At 50.0% G+C, this 23,133-nt stretch overlaps 3 protein-coding genes across 4 annotated transcripts in view; 1 reads left to right on the top strand and 2 right to left on the bottom strand.

Annotated features, from left to right (window-relative positions):
- Positions 1-7,169, top strand: part of LOC117644231 (growth arrest-specific protein 2-like) — a gene marked incomplete at its 5' end in the record, with an annotated part of 30,009 nt that extends 22,840 nt beyond the window's left edge. The window contains 6 exons of the mRNA XM_034383501.1: positions 1,129-1,253; positions 2,136-2,277; positions 2,734-2,956; positions 3,200-3,593; positions 3,733-3,819; positions 5,802-7,169. Coding sequence (XP_034239392.1) covers positions 1,129-1,253; positions 2,136-2,277; positions 2,734-2,956; positions 3,200-3,593; positions 3,733-3,819; positions 5,802-5,849 — 1,019 coding nt within the window. The remainder of the gene's footprint in view (positions 1-1,128; positions 1,254-2,135; positions 2,278-2,733; positions 2,957-3,199; positions 3,594-3,732; positions 3,820-5,801) is intronic.
- Positions 7,170-7,509: 340 nt separating this feature from the next.
- Positions 7,510-15,252, bottom strand: LOC117644229 (terminal uridylyltransferase 4-like). 2 transcript variants are annotated; one of them, XM_034383497.1, is made up of 19 exons: positions 15,017-15,252; positions 14,393-14,631; positions 13,732-14,303; positions 13,557-13,652; positions 13,311-13,482; positions 13,072-13,219; positions 12,785-12,971; positions 12,524-12,671; positions 12,251-12,436; positions 11,939-12,171; positions 11,554-11,829; positions 11,321-11,468; positions 11,048-11,235; positions 10,697-10,915; positions 10,470-10,616; positions 10,291-10,371; positions 9,990-10,218; positions 9,789-9,874; positions 7,510-9,694 (listed from the first exon to the last, which is right to left on the bottom strand). In XM_034383497.1, exons 2-19 carry the CDS (start codon positions 14,589-14,591, stop codon positions 9,065-9,067), a joined length of 3,945 nt encoding a protein of 1,314 aa, XP_034239388.1. In that variant the 5' UTR covers positions 14,592-14,631; positions 15,017-15,252; the 3' UTR covers positions 7,510-9,064. The 2 variants fall into 2 exon arrangements, with proteins under 2 accessions (XP_034239388.1, XP_034239389.1); XM_034383498.1 differs by lacking the exon at positions 15,017-15,252 and adding an exon at positions 14,744-14,993.
- Positions 15,253-16,123: 871 nt separating this feature from the next.
- Positions 16,124-23,133, bottom strand: part of LOC117644781 (ADAMTS-like protein 4) — a 42,905-nt gene continuing 35,895 nt past the window's right edge. Inside the window, exons 7-16 of the mRNA XM_034384399.1 lie at positions 20,155-20,359; positions 19,744-19,916; positions 19,276-19,591; positions 19,001-19,181; positions 18,793-18,934; positions 18,172-18,360; positions 17,854-18,093; positions 17,678-17,782; positions 17,409-17,586; positions 16,124-17,336 (exon numbers count right to left, since the gene is read on the bottom strand). Coding sequence (XP_034240290.1) covers positions 17,221-17,336; positions 17,409-17,586; positions 17,678-17,782; positions 17,854-18,093; positions 18,172-18,360; positions 18,793-18,934; positions 19,001-19,181; positions 19,276-19,591; positions 19,744-19,916; positions 20,155-20,359 — 1,845 coding nt within the window. The 3' untranslated portion in view covers positions 16,124-17,220. The remainder of the gene's footprint in view (positions 17,337-17,408; positions 17,587-17,677; positions 17,783-17,853; positions 18,094-18,171; positions 18,361-18,792; positions 18,935-19,000; positions 19,182-19,275; positions 19,592-19,743; positions 19,917-20,154; positions 20,360-23,133) is intronic.

The following is a 23,133-nucleotide window of genomic DNA, read 5'->3' as shown; positions in this document are numbered from 1 at the left end:
CGTCCCCAGGAAGTCGAGCTGGCCGACGACTCCCGACGCCAGCCACAGCACCACCAGGGCGGACCAGGACCGCGACGACGCCATCATGTCATGGCGGGCTGAACAACACTGCCCTGGACGCGGCGCCCCGTCGTATTTATGGAATCATCCCGATGCGATGACGCCGCTCCCTCCGGGCGGCGTGGGTGCGTCTCTGGAGCCCCCCCCTCCACCGCAGCCGCAGAAGACGCGTCTCTAGTTCGGGGTGCGCGGGCCGGCCGGCAGCCAATCGCAAAGCACGCGTCCATGCCCCTTCCCTAGCGCCTCCGGGCCTCTCCAGGGGGCCCAGCAGGGCTTGGGCAGGGTCCAGCACTGGCCGCAGCCTTCTTGGTCCACTAGGCCTTGATCCAGAGGGCGTGGATTTTCATACAATTTACGTTGGAAACCAAGTGACCAGCAACAGGTTGACCCTGGTTGACCCTGGTTGACCGCAGTCAAGTCGCGACACTTTGTTTTGGCGTCAAAGTAAACACAAGGTGGCCAGCTATGTTCGTTCAGTTCTCTTATATGTACTTTTTATTTCGACCGGTCCACGTTGTGGGCGTGACATTGTTCGCGACTACGACGGAGTCGAAGCGCACGGCTGCTAGTTGAGTTGGCAACACTGCCTTCGGGGAGCGAAAAAAAGAGAATCTGTAGGCCGGCCGTTTGGACAAGGTTTGGCGGCGCCTCTGCAGTGCTCTGCAGCAGAAAGCAGAAGCTGGCCTCTTTGAGCGCACTGGTGAGCAGGATAAGTGCGGCGGATCACCGGATCCAAGGATGCCTGCCTGCCTGTCTGCCGGTAGTGGAGCGGAGTACAGTGGGCCAGAAGACCGGCGTGGGCGGCTGAAACTCTAGACGCGTTTTTTTAGGATCCAGAGTCGCTAAATGGGACTCGAACCGAACGTGGGACCCCATCAATGGATTCCTCGTTCAGAGAGCAATCCATTGGTGGGGTCGCACGTTCGGTTCGAGTCCCGTTCAGCTACTCTGGAGCTCAAAACGCGTCCGGGATTTGGACCGCCTCCACCGGTCTTCTGGCCCACTGTGTGGCGGAAGGATGGCGAGATTCGGCTGCGATTCTGAACGGTGTGCGGTTTTCTGTTGCAGGCATCGACTACATCACGGGCACCAACTTCCTGGACATGCTGGACAACGGCGTGGTGGTGTGCCACCTGGCCAGGGTCATCCAGGACAAGGCGAAGCAGGCCGTCGAGTCGGGCGCCGTCAAGGGGGTGAGTCGTTGTAGTGCAGTGGGCCAGAAGACCGGTGGAGGCCGCCGAAATCCCGGACGCGTTTTGAGCTCCAGAGTCGCCAAATAGGACTCGGACCGAATGTGTGACCCCACCAATGGATTCCTCGTTCGGAGAGCAGTCCATTGGTGGAGCTCAAAACGCGTCTACAGTTGTAGCCGCCAGTGACGATCGACTTTGGCGGCGAGTTCATCGCTCCGGGTTACGCGTCGCGCGTCGCCACGGCGGCCACCTTGGTGACAGCCCGCGACGGCCCGCGTGACGCAGCAGGACTGCGCCGCCAAATAAGTTCCCTTTCGTTTCACTTTCGGAAGTTGGAGAGAAATTCGAGCAGCTGCACCCGGCCCGCTTAATTTGTTGTGCGTTTGTCGGCGGCCTCCATCGAGTCCCCCTGTTTTTGGCGTCGTGTTCGTCGCTCTGTCTCTCTCGCACCCTTGCGGGACGCCTTGCGAGTGCGAGAGAGACAGATGCAACACGCACTCGGCGCGCTCCGGGAAGTCGCGCTTTTCACGGGGCCTGGTCACGATTGGCGACGCCGCGGCGACGCGCCGATCGCTTCCGAAGAGTCGCTCCGTCTCTCTCGCTCCTGCGCGGGACGCCCCACGAGTGCGAGAGAGACGGAGCGACGAAAATGACGCTCGGAATCAGTCTGCAGCCGAGTCGCTCTGTCTCTCTCGCACCTGCGCGGGACGCCCCACGAGTGCGACAGAGACGGAGCGACGAAGCGACGCTTCGCGGAATCAGTCGGCACTCGGCCCCAAAACGAGGACCCCGCCGAGAGTGACGTAATGTGTAAACGGGCCGCGATGCGCGATTTCGGTCTCGGTGTGGCGCTTCGCTGATGTGTGTCTCGGTTTGTTGCAGCCCGTGCCCAGCATCAAGGGCCGCTGCTTCGAGACGGCGCCGCGGCGGTCCTTCTTCTCCAGGGACAACATGGAGAACTTCATCCAGTTCTGCAGGCAGCTCGGCGTGCACGAGAACCTCCTGTTTGAGAGCGACGACCTCGGTAAGGCTCGGACCATCATTTTGCGGTGTGTTGGCCGTTGGCGCCTGCGAATGGCGGGATAGGCCGACCCGCAACACACGCGTGCGTTGCAGTACGGCCTACCCTGCCGTTCGCAGGCGCTTGCAGTGTAGGCGTTCCACGTGTGACTGCACTGTCAAACCGCGTTTTGAGCTCCAGAGTCGCTAAACGGAACTCGAACCGAACGTGTGACCTCACCAATGGATCGCTCTCCGAACGAGGAACCCATTGGTGGGGTCACACGCTCGATTCGAGACCCATTTAGTGACTCTGGTTAAACAGGACTCGAACCGAACGTGTGACCCCACCAATGGATTCCTCGTTCGGAGAGCAATCCATTGGTGGGGTCACACGGTCGGTTTGAGCCCCAGTTAGCGACTCTGGAGCTCAAAACGCGTCTAGTTGGTTTCACAGTGTCTCTCACGTGCCTTGTTGCAGTGCTGCACGCCCAGCCCCGCCACGTGGTGCTGTGCCTGCTGGAGGTGGCGCGCATCGCGACGCGCTACTCGCTGGAGCCGCCCGGACTGGTGCAGCTGGAGAAGGAGATCGCCGAGGAGGAGGCCGACGGCGGCCACTCCGACTCGGGCATGTCGCACTCGTCGCTGCTGTCCTGGCAGTACCAGGCGCAGACCCCCAAGCGCGAGAAGCTGCGCCACTCCAGGTGAGTGCCGTTTTGTTTGGACAAAGCAAAAAGTGGGCCAGCCTAATACGAACTACGAACTCCACTAATCTGCCGAACGGCGCGGCAGGGATGCGTCGGATGAAGGCCCGGTTCCCATAAGAACACCGAAGCTGATCGGCGGGTCTCTCTGAGACTTTCGTACTGCCACTTTTTGCCGTCAGTTTGTTTTTCTTAAAACGGCAAACGCAGTCTAAGCTGACTCCACTCCTCTTCTCCCCGCAGCTCGTCCTCGGCGCTCAGCGTGGCGGGGTGCTTCGGCGGCGGGCTGGTGCCGCTCGCGGTGCGCCCGCACTCGTCCACCGGGGACCGGCGGTCGCTGGGCGACGCGGACGGCGGCGTGGCCGTGCTCCGCGGCACGTCGGACGGCGTCCCCTCCGACAACACCGAGGACGAGTGGTCGCGCGGCTCGGGCGAGGACCCCGACCTGGACCTGGAGGTGGAGGCGGGGGCGTCGACGGGCACCCCCGGCGTGTCCGAGCTCGACCGGAAGGTGCAGCTGGCCACGCGGGCCGTGCAGAGGCACTGCCGCTGCGCCTCCGCCAAGTGCGACAAGCTGCGCGTCAAGAAGGTCGGCGAGGGCCGCTACAGCATCGCGGGCAAGAACGTCTTCATCAGGGTCAGTAGTCTCTCAGCCTCTCTCTGTCTCTCTCGCACCCAGGCGGAACGCCCTGCGAGTGCGAGAGAGACAGGCTGCGCCTAGCTGCGCCTAGCTGCGCCTAGCTGCGCCCTCTGACGGCCACGTTTTCCCGTTGCAGTTGCTCAAGGGCCGCCACATGATGGTGCGCGTCGGCGGCGGCTGGGACACCCTGGAGCACTTCCTGCAGAGACACGACCCGTGCCAGGTGAAGGTGGTGAGCCGCGACGCGCTGCTGGGGGCCATCGCGCCGCCCGGGCCGCCCGGGTCAGCGGGGGGCTGTGGCGCGGCGGCGGGGGCGGGCGGCTCGCCGGGGGGGCACAAGTTCCTCCACATCCGGGCCAAGTACCGCAGTGCGACGCCCGACACCCCGGCGGGACGCTAGCGGACCAGGCGCCGCCCCCCGCCCCCCGCCCCCACCGTCCGCGTCTCTCGCTTGCAAGATCCACTTGTTGCACCTAGCCGCACCGTCTTCCGACGCGCCGATGTCGCTGCTGCCGAGTAGTGGCTAGTAGTGGCTTGCACCCCCCACCCCCGTCCCCCGCACTGCACCAAAGCCTCAGCACTTTTGCCTGCACTTGTAGCGACAGCTCGTGGCAAGCCGCCTGTCCAGCACCCTGCCGCCTCCACCAGCTTCCACCCCCCAACGGCGCCCCGGGACTGTGCCGTGCCGTCGACAGTGGAGGCGCAGCATGTGTACCCGTTGTTGCGAATCGGGGCCAAGATAATGACGTACCTGATGTGTTTTTCGCATTCACTGACTGCCTGTGCCATAATGTCAAGACTATGCGCGGAAGCTTGGTTGACGGAACCAATGTGATAGTGCACACCAAGACTGTGGCAGATCCAGCCTCACTTTGATTCCACTGCACCACTTCTAAGAATTCACCCTGGCTTTCGAATGGAGCACCAGAGTTTCTGCCTGCTGTGTGTCACACTGTTCTGTCTTGAAGATTGTGGCTGTTGTTACTCTCCTATTTTTCAAATGGACACTACTTTCAATGTTTCTAGAGACCAATTTTACATCCTGTTACCTAGTTTTGTTTAGCTTTTTTCCTTTATTTTTTTGATGTGTAGCTTTTGCATGTTTTACATTAGTCGTTGTATGTTTGTTACATACGTATTGAGACGTATTCGACTGAATTTGGTAACAGGGTATTTTGAAAGCTGGGCTCAGCATGTAGAACTTGAGAATATATATGAGCAATATGCCACCCATTGTATAGCTGGAAGCTTATAGAAGGAAAGAACACTGCTTACATGTCGGCACTAACAAAATAAAAAGTAGTCATAATTCACTTGATTACTTATCAAGCATTGATAACTTTAACTTTTATTCAAAAATAACTTAATAGTTTGAAGTCCAAATTTACCTTAACTTGTTTTGCACCAGAATATTCAATATTTTAATTTTTTTCTAGATCACTCTAGGTGCACTTATGGGCTTCAATGAAATAGTAATATCACTGACAGCTTATTTAAAAGTATGTCCTCCACTTTTTCTTCATTCTTTTAATAAATATACTGTTACTTTATATTTTTTTAAGAGATTTTTTTCTGTGACCAATCATTGAATATTAATCAGCATGCCGTGTTTGAGCAAGGCTATACAGTTAACACAATTGGTGTATGTTGTTCAAATATTAGGTGGCCAAGAAGAGATCTCTCCATCAAAGCAGAAAAGCAGTGACAAGAAAAAGTGCTTTGAGTAGGCGCAACAACAGCGAGCCCAAGCTTAAGAAAAGAGTAATGTTCTTCTTGTGAGCAAGTGAGCCTCTTTAATGGAATGTTCTCAAATCAGTGGATATGCACCCATACCTTTGTAATAGCTGCATGATACACTTATGAAGTGCTGTAGATAGAAGCTATAAAATGGAATTGCACGAAGTTTTTAATTTTGATTTGTCGTTTGGTTGATTTTTACCCAAAACATTCAGTCTTGTAAAAATTATGTTTTTTGTATAATAGTAAGACAGACCAAAGCTCTTCCAAGGTTTTTTTTTAAACTATCCTGTTTCAATAATTTGTTTTCCCTCTGCGCTGCCATGCCATGACTTATGTCGCACCTACACTATCTACTGTTTGATGTTCTTTTGTGTGCAGAAGCTATCCTAGTTCATAGTGAAATGCAATTTAAAATTACTTCTCTGCAGATGTATCAAATTCTAATTAATTTGTTTTGCCTTACAGGGAAGTAACCCAAGACACAGACCTAGAAGTAGTTTGAAGAAGAATTGACAAGAAAAGGACTAAGAAACCTAGTTACTAAATTTTGTCTCATCTTTGTTGTATATTTGTTAGAGTATAACTTTTTTAGTTCTGAAGGTAGCTATGATAAAAATTTATTTCCCATTTTATTCTCAGCTGTATCATCCGGCCATTCCAATAAGTTTAGGTACTTGTGCTTGATTTCTTAAGTAGTGTACAATATGTGTCATTTAGAATTATGCGCTACCTGAGAGGGGTGACTTGATGATATGATGAAGTTGTTGTGATAAAATGAAAGAGTAGATGTTGTTGTTGTTATGAACATGAGAGTAATTTTTTTAAGATGAGGAAATGCTGCAAAATATTTTTGAAGGAATTTTGCTTGATATGGCCATAACTTCTGTGAGTTAGACAGACAGTACTTTAATTTTTGTAGACTTCAATCTTATGAAATCTAAATTTTTTTCAGTTCTGCCTATTTTATTTTCAGTTGGAAACTCCATTTTGCGTTACATCATTTGGCACCTTACTCAAAGGAGCAATTTTACCACCAATAAGCTTATTTCTGTTAAATGTAAACTTGTGTTTTCTTGTTGTTTTTCCGCCATCTGTGTTCAGTTTGTTCTAAATCGGTTCAATTCTCTATGAACTATTTTGTATGAACAAGTGGACCAAAAGAAATCTTTTAATTTTTTTCTCTATTACTTGGTAAACAAATCAGTTTATTTACTAAACTGTATTTGTTTCAATAAAGCTGCCTTATGTGTTTGTTATTATTATTTTGGTTAGATAACAGCAGCACATTTCAGCTGGGCTGAAGTTTTTAATGGCTAATGCTGCTTATATTTTGTATGTCATCAGTTGAGTTGAATCCATCCATGCTTTCAAAGTTAAGTTCAAATGAAAGCTCGACTTTTCTCCATTCATGTCATTATTTGAATGAAACAAGATCATTGATTAACCCTGCTCAAACGGACCATCGATTGCGTTCAATTAAAATCCATTCCGTTTTCCTCTCACCTAATGTCAATCTAACTTTATTAAAATGTAGGATTAATCAATGCACAAGGGAAACAAAACTATGCAACTGATATTTATGGTCCAAACAGGAATTTTGGTTTGTTCCAGTAATGGCCCTCTCCCTGTGAATTTTTGTGTGATTTTAATTTGATTATTTATTGTTTTGTAAATATGTAATACTGGTGACAAAGATACTGAGTGTACAAACAGTTAGTTAGTTGTATTTTTGTTGCATGGTTTCCCAGTAACTGTTGTACACCATTCTTATGTATAGCTTTAATTTCTTATGTAGAGTGCAAGTGATAAATTAAATGCTTGACTACAAACCAACACAATGTTCAAATTTTGATTGTTTTCCGTTTTTCAAAGACCTTTGAGCACCGGACATCTATTTCTTAGACCTCTATGAAGGTTCCATATCAGTTTCAGACAAATCAGAGGTGCTCGGGCCATGGGCACCGGGCATCTGTTTCTTAGACCCATGAGAAGGTTCCCTATGAATTTCACACAGATCTGAGGGGGTCGACCATTTTCATCAAAAAAAAGCTAAGGCTATGTTGTATAAGGTCCATTTCACCTCTCTACAATTGCAGCAGAGGCTCTCAGGAATTATTTTGCTTTGATGCATAAAAGGAGGGGTGTTCATCAAGTGAATAAATAAGAACAGAAGTAAAAATAATTGTTGCCATTTATTGTATAATACATAGTTGTCTAAAACAGTAAATTATGATAAGATAAAAAAATGACCCCGTCACCTAGGACGTTCACAAAGTCTTCATCACGCACGTGCGAGAACTGATAATTGCTTACATTCAGCAACAAAAACAAACAAATGTTACACAATATCATTAACAGACAACATCATTTACAAGTTCTTTGTTTACAAGTACTGTATGGTTGTTGGGAAGAAACATTTTAAAAGTACAGCAGAGTCCACGATCAATCAGTACACTCATGATTAAAAGATAGCACAACTGTAATGAAGTACCTTCATCCTATTCAAAAGAAACTTTCAGTATGGTTCAGAAAGTTAGCAGCACATTCACCATTTATATACACAATCAAGAAAGAGAAGGTACATGCCAGAGGCTATGATTAACATACCTTTTAACAACCAGTCTGTTCCCATGGTCCAGTTACAACCATACCTAATTATGAGTGAGCCTAGGAAGTCAGCAAGTTCATTTCATTTCGTCCAAATGAGACAGTCTTATGACAAGAAAACAGGTATCACAGACATTTTAAGAAAAGGATAGTAATTAATTAATCCAAGAATTTAACTGAGTAACTATTAATAGTGTATGAAAATTACAAATTGTTTAGTGTCAGAGTTTTGTACAGTGTTTTACTAACTTGAACCTCCCTTTAAACAAAAAAAAAAAAATCAAACAACTTAATGCGGTGATCCTAGAGGAGACACATCCCCATTACGTAAGACATAATTACGAATATAAAAATAATATTTTTTTAAATCATGCACACTTATGGTTTAATCTGCAAGGAATATTTTAAACTGTTCAAAAAAAAAAAAAAAACTATCAATGAGTCATTTCTTTTAAAATCCACAAATCTGATCTATAAAAACAAAATTAATGTCAAATTCAGAGAAACCAGCCAAAATTAAAAAGAAAACTTACAAAAAACAAGGCCAGATGTGTAATGGCAAGATAAAGCCAAGTGCCCCCAAAAAGGCTAAGTACGCAACCTAACCAAAACAGGCATTAGGCGGGTCATGTGACTGCGTGCAATAATAGCTACAATGTAAGGGGCATAATTTTTTTCCTTTTGGAATTTGAACCTAATTATGTGAGAGGAAATGTTAAAAATGCAAACCAATGACAATATTGTTTTATGATACGAGCAATTGCTTTTTAACGAGAAGACCCAAATATACATATGTTTCTCCGCTAAGTCCTATAGTCTGAGAAAACCTTAACAAGAATCTGTACATTGACTTGATAAGCATAAAATTATCAACATAACCACAGTATGGGAAATTAATATTGCTTACTAAGCAAAACAATCATCGGAAAAAAAATAATTCTTGTTTACACTTGAAAACACAGAACAGGCAACAAATTAAAATGAAATCCCAAGGTTCACTGGTAACTTCCAGTCACTAACAAAGTGTCACTACGTGACATGGGAATGTCCATTGTCCTTAAAAGCCACAGCCTCCAATACATGTACATGCACAAACACAGCCCCAGAGAAATACTGCCAATCTACTGCCATTGGTACGGTCTTATGGGGCGCGCCATCATGAATGGGGGGGCAGCTCCTTGAACCAACTGAGGGCGCATCTGTGCCATTTGAGGGCCCATTTGTGGTGCCATTGGAGGATGGGGCTGAGGTACCATCTGCGGGGCCACAACCCTAAGAGGAGGCCCAAGGTGGGGGAAGCCCGGTGGGGCACCTTGGAAGCCAGGTGGCTTCACACTACCGACTAAAATGTGGTTCTGAATTGGTCTGGGCTGGTTCTGGACGTTCATGGGCCTCTGGTGGTTGGGCTGGTGCATTGGCTTGACATGGTTCTGCATGTGCACATTTCGCATTTGCATTCCCATGGGCAAATTGATGGGCGCTCCCTGTGGCATCGGCATGTTTGACAACCTTCCAGGATCCCTCATTCTTTGATGATTGTCACGATTATGCTCTCGCCTGTCCCCTCTGGGTTGCCTGTTGAAGTTTTCATACTGGTTCACATGGCCTCGAATCGGATACCTGGGTTTCTGGTTCAACATTTGAAGTTTGGGACAGTCCTTCTGAACATGTCCAATAGAGCGGCAATAGTGGCAGCCTCTATCACTTGGGGGTTTCCCCACAGAGAGCGCATTTTCATTGAAGTAGTATTTCTAAAGAAACAGGCAGAAAAAGAACAAGAACTTAATAATGATCACGGCAACTTCAGATGAGGATGTGGAAATGCACTTTAAAGTGCAATCTTACCTCCAAAGATGGTAGTCTATCCATTTTGGGAAGGAGAGAAAAGTGCTTGCATGCTTTTTGGAAAGTTTTAACAATAAAAATGTTCACTGTAAAGCAAAATAAAATAATTATTAATACTGTAACACTAGTTTGGTCAATTTTTTATTATTATTATTATTATTTTTGTAATCCCTAACTTAAAACAATAGCAGTAGTACTCACTTCTTTTGGAAAGCCCAGATCCAAGGTTGTGGTTAAGATCAAATGGATCCTCAATGCAGATATTAGTTGACGTCCAGAGTTTGTCAAACTTATACAAAGGTCTTTTCATTCGAATGCACACCACTTGCTGTGAATCGTGGAATTTACCAGAGGCATAAAATTCTAGTAACTGAAGCCACAGCTCTGCCAGAGAAGATCTATTTTTGTTGCGATGTGGCCAAACCTCATCCTGAAATCACATTGAATTAGTAGCTTGATATAATAGAAGTACAAACAAAAAGTCATCATATCAAATACATACCAGTTGATCAATATTACTATAAAAGTATACATTAGCACCATCAACTGTTTCAACTTTGGGCCCGACTCTAGGATCATACAGCTAGAACAGATATATTACAAAACATTAATTATGCTATTAATTACACAATGAACTTTGCCGAGCAAAAACTAATTATGTCAAGGTTTCTTCTCCCTCACCTCTTGCAAAACTGGGATGACAGGAGGTTCCACTTGCTGGAGGAAGTACAGGGACATCAGGGAGTACGCGTATGAGGACAAACTGCCGCGAGATGCATCTCCAATCCCCGTAGTCTTTGCAAGGCACTTCATCATGTACACTAGAGGCTGAGAGGAGTCAAGGAAAACCAATTAGTGACAAGTGTCGATTCACAAACAAAAGTTCAAGATGGAAACAATTAACATACCCGAACTCGAGGATCTATTACGGAATATGCATGGAGTAATTTGGTATTCATAATTCCCAGCGTATTGTACAGGCTAATATCTACTTGGATGTGGTTTTTGCCATAGGCAAATTTGACAATGGGCACCTTTGCAGTGGTGATTGCTAGCAGTTGATGTATATTTCTGTGGCGCTTAAAATGAGATTGTATTTCTTCAACAATATTCGGAAAATTGAGACCCTAAAAGACAGAAAGAGGTGAAAAAGTCAACACAACAACCATTATTAAAAAGGATTATCTAGAATCTCAAAAACAGAGAAAATAAGAGGATGCGCAAGCTTAATCAAAATACTATGGAACTCTGAAAAGTACCTCTCCAGTGGGATTAGATTGAAATGTAAGGCACATATCAATATCTGATGATTTTCCTCCGAAGCCATTCAACGAAGACCCAAAGAGATGGAGCACCGGATCAGTGTAAAACTGCCTCAACCAATGTAACAAGTCATCCCTCACTTCCATGCGGTCTCTTAAGCCACTATCTTCAGAGCATCGAGTTTCTAGATTCAATCAAACAAGAATTGTAAGACATTGAAATATTACATTATGAACTGGCCCAGATAAACAGAATGTTTATAAACTCACCAAATATATCAAGGCATAGTTGGTTCAAAACTGCCTCAAGCTCTTTGGAAGGTGGTGGTACAGGGTTCATTTTAGGAATCATCTCATCAGGACATCTAGATCGAAGATGGCCATTCTTGTGGCATGATGTGCAATTTACAGGGGGTAACTGAAATTGGGTTTGGTTTTTTAAGTCAATATGTATTCCAAACAATCAGAAGCTAGAAGCATTCTCCGCTGCTGTGAGAGCTCACCTCATTATCTGTACAAAGCAGCCTTGAGAATGGGAGGCACAAGGCATCCGAACGGAACTGAGCTGAAAGAGACTGCGCCTGATGAGGAGTAACCCACCAGTTAGCATAAGCATTGAGTGGGGGTGCTGACGGTTCTGTCTTGCCAGGAGGTATGGGCACCACTCTTAATGCCAATAGCTCAGTGAAAACTTGTGAACGGAACAGCTGCATTCTCAAGTCAGGTGCTTTGCTCTCATTGTCCTTTCGTAAATCTGGGTCATTGTAACATTTATCAAGCTGGAAAAAAAAGGTGACAAACCCCATAAATGGTCTAATAATAATAAATGAAAACAGAAAAAGCTCAATTGTCATTTGAATGGTTTTCTTTTAACAACACAAAACTTACCCTTAACACAAGCTCATGAATTTTGTCAGTCATTTCTAAGTACTCATCAAGTATAGTTGGAGCTTGGTCAAAATGAGAACGATCAGGACGAGGCCCAATGTACCCAAATATTGGACCAGAATCACTCCTTGGAATACCAAGTGCACAGGTTGTTGTGACCAAGCAGAAATGCACATAATCATACATATTGGCTGATATATATCTGGATATGTTGTGCTTTGGCTGGAAAGGATCTGGAAGAAAAGTAAAGTTAAGTCTCTGGTCAACAAAACTCACATCGAACATATTCATTCAGCCAATGAACTTGGTTACCTATGACTGCAATTCGCTTTGCATTCCATTTGGTGTTCGACCGCAAAAAGGGCTGAAACTGAGTGACACAAACAACATGCTTCTCCACATCATGCTGAACAGCATAATAACGAAACATGTTAAACAACAGCTTGCCCAAACTATCTTGATTGCGAGTTTGCCAGCGACCTTGAAGTTCTTTTGGATCTGAAATTCATACATAATAATTATTAACCCACAAGGAAGTATGAGATGGGGATTAGCAAAACTAGTATTTATCTCAAAACTGCTAACCTAGATAAACTTCTGGGCTTCCTTCAGGATTATCCACCATGTCATGCAGAACAGGCAATACTTGTTTTTGCTGCAGGAAATGTATCACCATAATTGGAAAAGCATGACCTTGCCAAGAACCATTTTCCCCCTGGTCTAATCCGCAAATCTAGAAGATTTTAGAAAATGGAAAGAGAAGGGTAGAAAGAGTAATGTAAATGTGACAGTCATTATAAAAGATGAATAAGAACTAGGTTAATTGTTTTGACAAATTAAAATTACCTTGCCCCAGTAACGGAAAAATATGGATAGAGGCCTCACCCTCCAATCAATACTCATATAATCACCAATGAGTTTTGATGTAAAGTAGGCACCATTGTTGTTCAAACTTAATTGAACTGAAAGGCCAGATGCAGTATGATTGATATTAGCATGAGCAAAGTTTGTAGCAACAACACGGTCCACATCCCTGAAAAATTAACCACAAGGGGTTTTAAAATAACAATACAACCAAGCAAACTTTTACAAAATATATCATCCAACTTCATGACAGAAAAGGAAAAGCTTACTGGAAATTCTCCTCAACCGCAGCAATGAAATGTAGGAAGGTTGCGGCAGCTTCTTCCCTATTGGGCACCACCAAGTCCATATTCAAAACTCTGTTATCAGACAGGCCCAGTCCATTCACTTGGGATCCAAACCAACGTACTTGGCAGTCTAAAATAAGGCAGAAAGAAAATATGTACCACCGTTGAAACATTTGAAGACTGACAACATATCAACATAACTACTCAACATAAATACAAACCTTTGAATTTGCTTCTTGCAAGTGAGTCTAAGCTTTGCCATAGGGAGTGAGCAGCTTTCTGCTTTTCTTCGGGCAATTTGTTCTGTTCTACTGTTGTCTTGACTAAATCGTCAATGAGACTAGTGTGCATCAGATCCGGAAGTAGATCAATGGTACGTCTTCTCATTTCACACTAAAAATAGAGAAAACCAAGTCAGCAAATGACAAAAAGACCCACAGATCAGCAAAATTATTACAAATGCTTACCTTCCATCTCAAATAGTGGTTATCTCTAGATTTATCCAAATGTCTATCAATGTCAGAAAATTCTTTCTCACAAGGAATGCAGTAGAAAAGATTCTCCTGAAAAGTAAAACATAAAAAATATAACAACAACCACAACAGTTTGCAAACTGCTCATTGTTTTTTCTGTATTTCCCACCTTTTGAGAGGCTATCTTCCTCTTTGGTTTTATGAGGTTTACAGCAGCTCGTAAAAGTAATAAAGGTTCTTTCTCAAAAGGGTTGCTTAATTCCCCATTTTCTCGCTGGTAGTTAGCATCACTGGGTTTATCACTAGGCATGTCTCTTGTATTGCCGACCATCTTCTTTCCCAAACCAGAACCAGGCTTAGGTTCTTTGGACTTCAAAAGCACAGGCTGGACCACTGGTGGCTCTTTAAGGATCTGTGACGCATTGGAAGGTGCTCCAGTTTGAGAGTTTTTAGGTTCCGTAACATGCTGGGCTTGGCTCTCTGAATGCTTCGAAGAGGGCGCAGACTTCGCTGCTTGAGAAGTGTTTTGAGTGACAGATTCCTTTTTGCTTGATTGCTGGTTGACGTTTGACGGCTCCCCACTAGCATTTACTGTTTTCAAGGGACTGTCGGTGGGTGACTGCTTGTTCTTCTTTCCTGAGCGTTTCCCCCTTTTCTTCTTTTGCTTCTCTGCTTCAGTTGAAGAGCCAGCTTCATCCTCAGGCTGTACTGTCTTGCTGTCAGAGTTCGTTACCTTGGGATCTGAACAAACAGAATAAACAATTAATCACCTCATTGATAAAAGTACACAAACAATAGAAAATAAACTAATGAGGGAGCAGAGAGCTTACTTTTTTTCTTGTTAGATCCTCCTTTCTTGTCGACAGAAAGACCATTCATTCCAAGCAACAGTTTCTGAAACTCAGCCCGTTCCTGCTCGGTGGCTGGAGGACTAGCTGGAGTGGTTGCAGGGCCCACCTCTAGATCCGCCACAGTGCGGACATTGACTTTCAGGTCATTGGCAGCTAACTTTTTGTCTGCAGTCTCCATTTTTGAGCGAGGTCAGTAGTCAAAGGATAAAATTCATTCCCTTGAAACAGAAGTCAAAACACAAGCATGAGCCATTGGAAACTGACTGAAACAAGGGTTAGGTTAGGAAACTGTCAGTTGGGTGCGATCCAAGAGTGACACGGACTACGGACCTAGCTCGGGACCTACACTGTCAAGGCACGCGGGGTCCTGTTACAGTGGTGTGGCGATCAACAATGAGGCCTTATCAACGTAATGGGGAATACGCTTCGCAATGGAACCGGCGCAAGTAACTTGAACAAAGACGAGGGGGAGGTGGCAGCTAGGACCACACGTTGAATGGGCAGCGGCAGGGCGAGGGCGAGCCCCGCAAGGCGCCGGGCATACATCACCACGTCAACTGATCACTTTCTTTGATTGCTTGGGAGAATAGTCAATTTTCAGACCTGGTCAGCGCACTTTGACACCGCAGGCACACTGTCCGGGGCGATCGGGACGACTTTGGTGCGGAGTCAGGTTTCAAGGCGGCGACGGTAGACGAAGCAGAGAAGAAACGGAGAGCAGCGGTGCTCCGAGCTGGGCGCTGCACTACAGACTCTTCATTTTTGTCAAGAAATGCTGAAATTAATGTCTGAACACGTACATTCGCAACACTAGCTCTAGCATTGCAGCTCGCACTTGTACCAACACCGCAGACACAAAGAGAACCGCAGAAAAATAACAAAACACATTGTGTTTTAAATGAAACTGAGGAGCCTGCATGGAATATTAAAAAAAACTTTCGCTTTCCACAATATTTATTTAAGTTCTTCGTTGATGCTACGTGACTGTAAACACGTGAAATGCGTTTTCAGGCAAAACAGAACTTTTCTGTCAAAGTGGTGGTTATGCTGACACTGTGGATTCTGCTGGCAACATGAAAAAATTCAAAACAGACCACAACCATTCTGAAAATGGTGATTACTTGGGTCTAAAAGATGGAGTCTATTATAGCTGGTTGAAATTTGTCATTTCCAACCAAAGAATCATCTTGGTTTCCACGCATCCCCGAGATCAACTTGTAACTTCGAATTCGAAACGACATTATTGCAGCTGTGTTTTTCATAGCCTGTACCGGCAGGCGCTGGATTTGAAACAGCTTTCTGAAACATCCACACAAAGTGAAGTGTTCGATCTTGTTGCCTGAAGATGCAAAGTTCTAGCTGTTCATTTGATGTCCAGTGTGGATTTTTTTCCCTTGTAAATACCTAAGATATGTCATGTTTCGTGTAGGCCCTGCTCCACCAGTGATCAAGCTAGGGTGCATTGTGGGACTTCCCCCGTCACGTTAATAGAGTACTCCAAAGAAGCTCTGGCCCGGAAGAAGAAGAACAAAAACGGAAGTAAGAAATAGCAGTTTCTATGAGAAATATACGCTGCGGATGCTCATGCGCAGCGTATATTTCTCATAGATACTGCAATTTCTTACTTCCGTTTTTGTTCTTCTTCTTCCGGGCCAGAGCTTCTTTGGAGTACTCTATCGGGGAAGGGGCCGAAAAAATAAAACAAAATGCTTACGACGCTATGAAGTTAAATATATTTTACGCATAGTAATGGAATTTCCGTGGAAACATCAGTCTATAAAACAAAAGAAAAAACAATACTGGTACACTCTAGTCACAATGGTACGATCGGCAGTCACTTTGTGAGTTTCAAAATGCACGGCACGTTGCGCCCTTGTTTATTTTGTCGCCTTTTAAAGAATACAACAACTGTAAGTACAAGACAAAAAGAAAGAATCCGCGAAAAAAAAGGACAAACATTTCCTGCATATGCTATTGGCAAGTAAGTAACATAACAAGACATAACTTAGATAGTACTACCAACTCGGTCTTTAGTTTTCCTCTGTACAACTGAGGAGATGAAATGATTTCCCACGGCGATGAAATCACCGTTCGTGTGTTTTTCGTGACTAACCAGTTCTAAGAAAAGTTACTGCCGCCACAACCAAGAGAAAACGCGTCAAGAGTTGAGGCTGTCGGGTCGTGATTGTAATTATTTAAAGGCTAGTTTACAACTAAAGCAAGTCGTCTTGTCTTTTGAAGATTCAGGTCCTCTTTAACCAGTTCCTTTCCTAGACAATCTGAAGAAGTCACAGCAACCGCATGGCGGACAAAAGCTGCAATTATATTTTTTGGAGTCAAAATATTCTGGGAAATAAGCAACACTTTAAATTTTACTCTGGAGCAGCCAAAGGCGCTGTTCCTAACTTGACGGAAAATTCCAAACTCTTGCGGGAGCTAGCGGACAGTAACTACAGCTAAAAACTAAGTTTCAAAGTTTGGATTTCGGGTTTTTGTTGCTGTTTCGTGCATAACGCTGGTAACAGTTCCTCTCGCCGGCATCGATGTTTGGACACCCCCGGGAAGTTTTGGTCAAGTTGGGGGCGTCTCTTCTGCTTGTTTGTTCTTCGCAACCCAGAGGCAGTGACTCCCTCGCCTGACTCGGGGCGGGCGGCAGCACCAAGGAGAACAAACGCCACGATGATTTTTTCTTTAAAAGTCATTCTGAGGTCATTCTGAGGTCATTCTGAGGTCATTCTGGCCAGGCTGTAGCATTGTGTTCTCCTTGGCTGGGTGAGTGGTGGGCTGGTGGCGCTGCCGGTGCACTGCTAGTCGCCCTTCCGTCGACAGGAGCTGCAGCAGGACGACCCGTAGTACGAGTACTTGCAGAGGCGTGCCTGCACCACGAGGTGGCAGTTGCGCAGACGGTCTTCGCAGGGGACGCCTGTGGGATCAGAGAAAACGGTCTTCAAAACTGCAGCAGAGTCGCCCTTGTCACTCGAGGCTCGACGCCTACCCGAGTCGGCGGGGTCGTCCTGGGTCTCGGGCGGGGACTGCGCCGACGAGCAGGCCTGCAGGTGGCAGGCCTTCCTGGAGGGCAGCTTGGCGGCCTCCGAGCACGCCGTCGAAGGCCCGCCGGGGCCGATGCACCGCACCTCCCTCTTCTGGGCGCCCGTGCCGCACGACTGGGAGCACTGCGGGGCAGAGTCACGGGTTCAAATACCAGCTGGTCTATTTTTTGTGGGGGGGGGGGGACTTTTGTTGTTGTGTGTGGTTGGTGCTCACCTCGCTCCACTCCCCGGCGTACCAGTGTGGGGGGCACGCCCGCTCCGCGCAAGGCTGCTGCGGCTCCGGCTTCTGCCGGGGGTCGCAGAAGTCGTCGTCGCGGACCTGGCGAGAGAGACAAATTCGAAATAGTCGATTCGATTTTATCGATGAGCGCCACGAAGGGTGGGACTGACCTCCAGGCGGGCCTCGCCGCGCTGCCACTGTAGGCACGCCACGCCGCGGGTCTGCGCGCCCTGGCCGCACGTCGCCGAGCACGGCCCCCAGGGGGACGCGAACCACTGGCCGCGGCAGGAGGCGCCCTCCGACGAGCAGGCCCGGGTGTGGGCGGGCCGGTGTCGCGGGTCGCACTTGGAGGCGGCCGCCGAGCACACCACGGACCGCGACTGCACGCCGGTGCCGCACTCGGCGGAGCACTGCGGACACCAAAGTCGCTCTGTCTCTGTCGCACTCGCGGGGCTCTCCGGAAGGGTGCGAGAGAGACAGCTACTCACGTGCGTGGACCACTCGGACGCGAGCCAGGAGAGCGCGCCGGCCGGCGCGCTGGCGATGCTGGCGCAGGGCCCCGCGTCGCACGCCTCCTGGGACGCCGGCTGCTCCCCGGGGGCGCACGTCGCGCCGTCGGGGCGCTCGGGGCACGACACTGTGCGCGAGCGCACGCCGCGGCCGCACTCGGCGGAGCACTGCAAGCAATCAGCACTGCAGCCTCTCCGTCGCACAGTGGGCCAGAGGACCGATGGAGGCGGCCAAAACTCTAGACGCGTTTTGAGCTCCGGAGTCGCGAAATGGGACTCGAACCGAACGTGTGACCCCACCAATGGATTCCTCGTTCGGAGAGCAATCCATTGGTGGGGTCACACGTTCGGTTCAAGTCCCGTTTAGCGACTCTGGAGCTCAAAACGCGTCTAGAGTTTTGGCCGCCTCCACCGGCCTGCAGTCTGCACACCCACCTGGCCCCACGGCCCCACGCTCCAGCTGGCCGCGGGGGCGGGGGTGGCGGCCGCCTGCAGGTCGCGCTGCGGGGGCGGCGGCGGCCGCGGGGGCGCGACGTGGTGGTGGTGGTGGTGGTGATGGTGGTGGCACGGCGGCTGCACGCACGCACGCAGCAGCGTCACCTCGGGCCTGGCGCCCAGGCAGGCGCCGTCGGCCACCCTCACGGCCAGCGACGTCGAGATCTCCTGCCGGCAGCTCTGCTCGCGCGTCTGCGTGCCCGAGCCGCACGTCACGGAGCAGCCCGACCAGTCACCCGTCACCCACCTGCAAAAAAAAAGAGTGAGTCTCCCCCAGGGGGATTCGAACCCGCGCTCGGTGCTCGGTACGTACTCGGCGGGGCAAGGACGCGTGCTGCAGGTCTTGGGCACGAGGAACTCGTAGGGCTTCTCCTGGCCGGCGCAGCGGTACGGCGACACCGGCAGCAGCGAGTTGTGGCGCACGCAGTGTACCTGCGCCTCCTGGACACCTGCAACCACCACGCGGCGCGTCACGACCCTCCACCAACGGATTCCTCGTTCGGAGAGCAATCCATTGGTGGGGTCACACGTTCGGTTCGAGTCCCATTCAGCGACTCTGGAGCTCAAAACGCGTCGGCCGTCGCTCACCTCCGCCGCAGCTCTTGGAGCACTCCGAGTACCCCGTCACCTTCCACATGAAGCGCCGGCCCTTGCCGCCCTTGGGGGGCGCGTCCGCGGCGTCCATGGCGGGCACGTCCTGGCCGCCGGCCTGGCCGAAGGGGAAGCCGTCGGCCACCTCGTTGTCGCCGTCGTTGCGCTCCTCGGGGGCCGGGGTGGTCGTCAGCAGCGGCGGCAGCGGGGCGGCCAGTGCGGTGGGGGGCGCGCCGGCCGCACCGAACTCCCGGCGCGGCAGCGGCACCGAGTACTCGTACTTGATGCCCGGGTTGGGCTGCTGGTACATCAGCTGGAGCACACGACCGCCAACTTAGTTCCCCGGAGCCGCCTGCCTTTGGCCGGATAGGCCGCCCGCCCGACAGTGGTGCCGCCGGGTGGCCTAGCCCGGCCTGGCAGGCGCTAGCGCCAAGCTTTTCAACATTTTCACAGTGTGCTGCTTACCAGGAGCTCCGTGGGCTTGCTGAGGGGCCCCGGCGCGCTGAGGGTCTCCGCGACGCCCCTCACGGGGTCGGCCTGGGTGTAGGTGAAGCGGGTGCCGGCGGCCTCGTACACGCCAGGCCAGGAGGGGCGGCCGCCGCCGTGCAGCACCGGACTGCCGCCCAGCCTGCGCACGCCTGCAACCGACACTCGCTCTGTCTCTCTCGCACTCACGGCGCACAGTGGGCCGGAAACCCCGGACGCGTTTTGAGCTCCAGAGTCGCTGAATGGGCCTGGAACCGAACGTGTGACCCCACCAATGGATTCCTCGTTCGGAGAGCAATCCATTGGTGGGGTCACACGTTCGGTTCGAGTCCCATTTAGCGACGCTGGAGCTCAAAACGCGTCTGGAGTTTCGGCGATGGCGGCACTCACTCAGCAGGTTGATGGTGGGCTTGAGCTGGGCGATGGTGACGTTGCAGGCGCCCTGCGGCAGCACGGCGATCACGTTGAAGCCCTGCGGCAGCTGCGGCCGCGTGAAGATCCCCGACACGGTGCGGCACGTGGAGTTGTCGCCGCCGCAGACGCCGCAGCCGTCCAGGCGCGCGCTGGAGCCCACCACGCCGTCGCAGCCCACCCGCTGCAACAGGCCAGCCACGGCCGCGGTCAGAGTCCGCCGACCAACCGCAGTGCACTACACCACTACACCGTGCACGCGTGCGCTCGTGCAAAGGGGCGAGTTCCCACGAAATGGGAGTTGTCACAGAGGCCTCTGGAGTGTGTGTGTGTGTGAGAGAGAGAGAGAGAGGGAAAAGGGGGGGGGGGCAGGAAGGACGTGTCGAAGCGCCAGGCAATAAAAATCCACGACGCGATTGAAAATGAGGCGCGAGAATGCGAAACGAGGTGTTGACTATTTTATCTGCGAGAGCGAGAGAGAGAGAGAGAGGGGGGGGATGGGGGGGGGAGATGCTGGAGGAGATAGCAGGGGGGCCCAATTCGTTAAGCAGACCATTGTGTGGGCGGCTGGGCGGCGCTTGGGAACCTGGGAACTCTTTCCCGTGTGTCAAGTTCGCCTTTTTGTGGAAACGACGAGCCGGCAGTGCGGCCTGACTCATTCATATCGACAGCAGGGCCGCTCCGTCTCTCTCGCACTCACGGCGCGGCCCCTGGGTCCCTGTGGGTGCGAGAGAGACGGAGCGCTGTGCGTGGAGAGGAATCAGTCTGCAGTCACCGCCCCTCTATCGGCAACTACCCGAACAACATCGGGGGGAAATGCTCTAATAAAGCGTTCTGTTTCCTCCTTTCCTCGTCTCTCTCTCTCTCTCTCTCTCTCTCTCTCTCTCTCTCTCTCTCTCTCTCTCTCTGAGTCGTGAGGCTCGTGCGCACGGCGCGTGAGTGTGCGTGAGCGAGTCAGCAGCTTACTTACCACCCACCCACACTCACGCACACAAACACACTCGGGCCGATGTCTCTATTCGCGAGTGCGTCGGTGTGTGAATTGCTGCAGCACTCCTCCTCTCCATCATCGAAGGCGGCAAAGAGCTCGCCGTCAAGGGCAGTGGCGGTGTGCGGGCGTGCAGTAGCTCAGACTCTCTCTCTCTCTCGCACTCATGGGGCGGCCCTTGTGGGTGCGACAGAGGCAGAGCGACGTCAGTCTGCAGGGGCGCGCCGTCCGTCGTCCGACAGGGACGGTTCTGCGTTCTTACGACTTGGCAGCCGCCCGATTCCGAAAGACGATTTCGTCGCTCTGTCGCTCTCACACTCCTTCGGGACGCCCCGCGAGTGCGAGAGAGACAGAGCGTCCTCGCCCTGCGTGTCGCCGCCACGATGATGGCCAGCTTCTCGTCGCCAAACACAGCGCGGCGCTTGGCAGTGCCATTCAGCCAGGAGACTGAGAGTCGTCTTCGTCGCTCTGTCTCTCTCGCACCGCTACGGGACGCCCCGTGAGTGCGAGAGAGACGACCCACAGAGTCAGCTGCAGTTATTAGTTGCTTGTTTGCGTTGGCGGACGGCAGTTTTGCCCGATAGCATCTCGATGCCCGCAACAACGTGTGCACCAGGAGCATTACCACCGCTCCGTCTCTCTCGCACCCCGACGGCACGCCCCGCGAGTGCGAGAGAGACGGACTCTCAGTGTGCCGGACACGTCGGTCACAACAAGGGGGACGTGCGTCGCACACGCAGGCATTGCAGTGGCGATTAAGTCTCGTAAGGAAATGATAAAGACTTGTCCAGCGTGCAAACCAGGGGACAGTGCTGCCACGTACCAAGTCAAAAATTCCCACCTTGCAATAGTGCCGGAAGGGTTGCCACCCTCAGCTCGCAGGCGGAGGTAGGCAAACCCTTTCGACAGTGGCGCATAGTGGGAGTTTTTGCTTGCCTAATGTGGCAACACTGCAAGGGAATTCCTCACTGCCGCTGCCTTCGCTTCGTATTCTTATCGACCAGACAAAAGGACGCGTCCCTCCTCAACAAGTTATTGTACTCGTCGACTCTCGAGGTGCATCTGTCGAAGGAATCCATTTTCCGATCCTCCAGATTTCCCGATTCGTCGACCTTGTTGAGTCAGTTCGTTCCTGCAACGCCCTAAGAAGGGTGAGAGAGAGGGACCGAATTTTTAGAGCTTAAATTCTGGCCCTTCAGTTTTGGCGCCTAATTTTTGGCGCCATTATTTTGGCGCCTAATTTTGGCGCCATTATTTTGGCGCCTAATTTTGGCGCCAATCTTTTGGCGCCAAACTTGCGGCGCCAGAGCGGCCGTGAGAGATGTGGAGGGATGGCACGCGGCCCGGTCGGCACGTTATTTACGGTATTTAAATGAGGCGTTGTTGGTTGTGATTTATGTTGGCAGTGGACCCACCCGGCGGCACGGCGCTACACCTTGTAATGCAGTGTCGACGCAATAATCGTCCAAATTACTCCAGCCAGCCTGCTGGCTGAAGGGATCTGTCTCTCTCGCACTCGTGGACGACAGAGCGACGGAGTCAGCGAGCGATCTTTCAATATCTCCGCTTGGCAGCAACCAAAGGAAATGGGACACTGAATAAAGGAAATTATTTACTAGGATGTCTCCGTGCCCCCGTCGTTGGCTTGTTGATACCCCACGCACAAAGGATAGGCCGATTCAATGAAAGGTCACAGGCATGGAGTATCGCCAGGTCCGTTCGTTTTCCCACTGACCAGATATGTCTCCTCGCCTCCGGGCCCAGTGAGGCATTCAAGGTATGTTCGGTTCGCAAACTAGAACAACGGCCGCTAACTTACGACCCAATCAGGATTCACATTCACTTCCACATTCGCCGTCCGGCTGATTGGCCAACAACACATTCACTTTCACGTTCACAGCGACAGACCGAAATGAATTGATCAGAAAGGAAACGGTTCAAATATGTCGGGGGTTTTCCTGGGTCCGACT

Source organism: Thrips palmi, unplaced genomic scaffold (genome assembly GCF_012932325.1).
Source record: "Thrips palmi isolate BJ-2018 unplaced genomic scaffold, TpBJ-2018v1 HiC_scaffold_18, whole genome shotgun sequence".
Lineage (NCBI taxonomy): Eukaryota > Metazoa > Arthropoda > Insecta > Thysanoptera > Thripidae > Thrips > Thrips palmi.
This window is presented reverse-complemented; position numbering and strand designations above follow the sequence as displayed.

Bases quoted from the DNA above. Each gene is read 5' to 3' on its own strand.
- LOC117644229 (XM_034383497.1), bottom strand. From the start codon at position 14,591: ATGGAGACTGCAGACAAAAAGTTAGCTGCCAATGACCTGAAAGTCAAT. The intron at 13,483-13,556 runs GTAAGCATTTGT...CTCTATTTTTAG, and splicing joins ACCACTATTTGAGATGGAAG to TGTGAAATGAGAAGACGTAC. The intron at 12,437-12,523 runs GTTAGCAGTTTT...TATGAATTTCAG, and splicing joins AAGCCCAGAAGTTTATCTAG to ATCCAAAAGAACTTCAAGGT.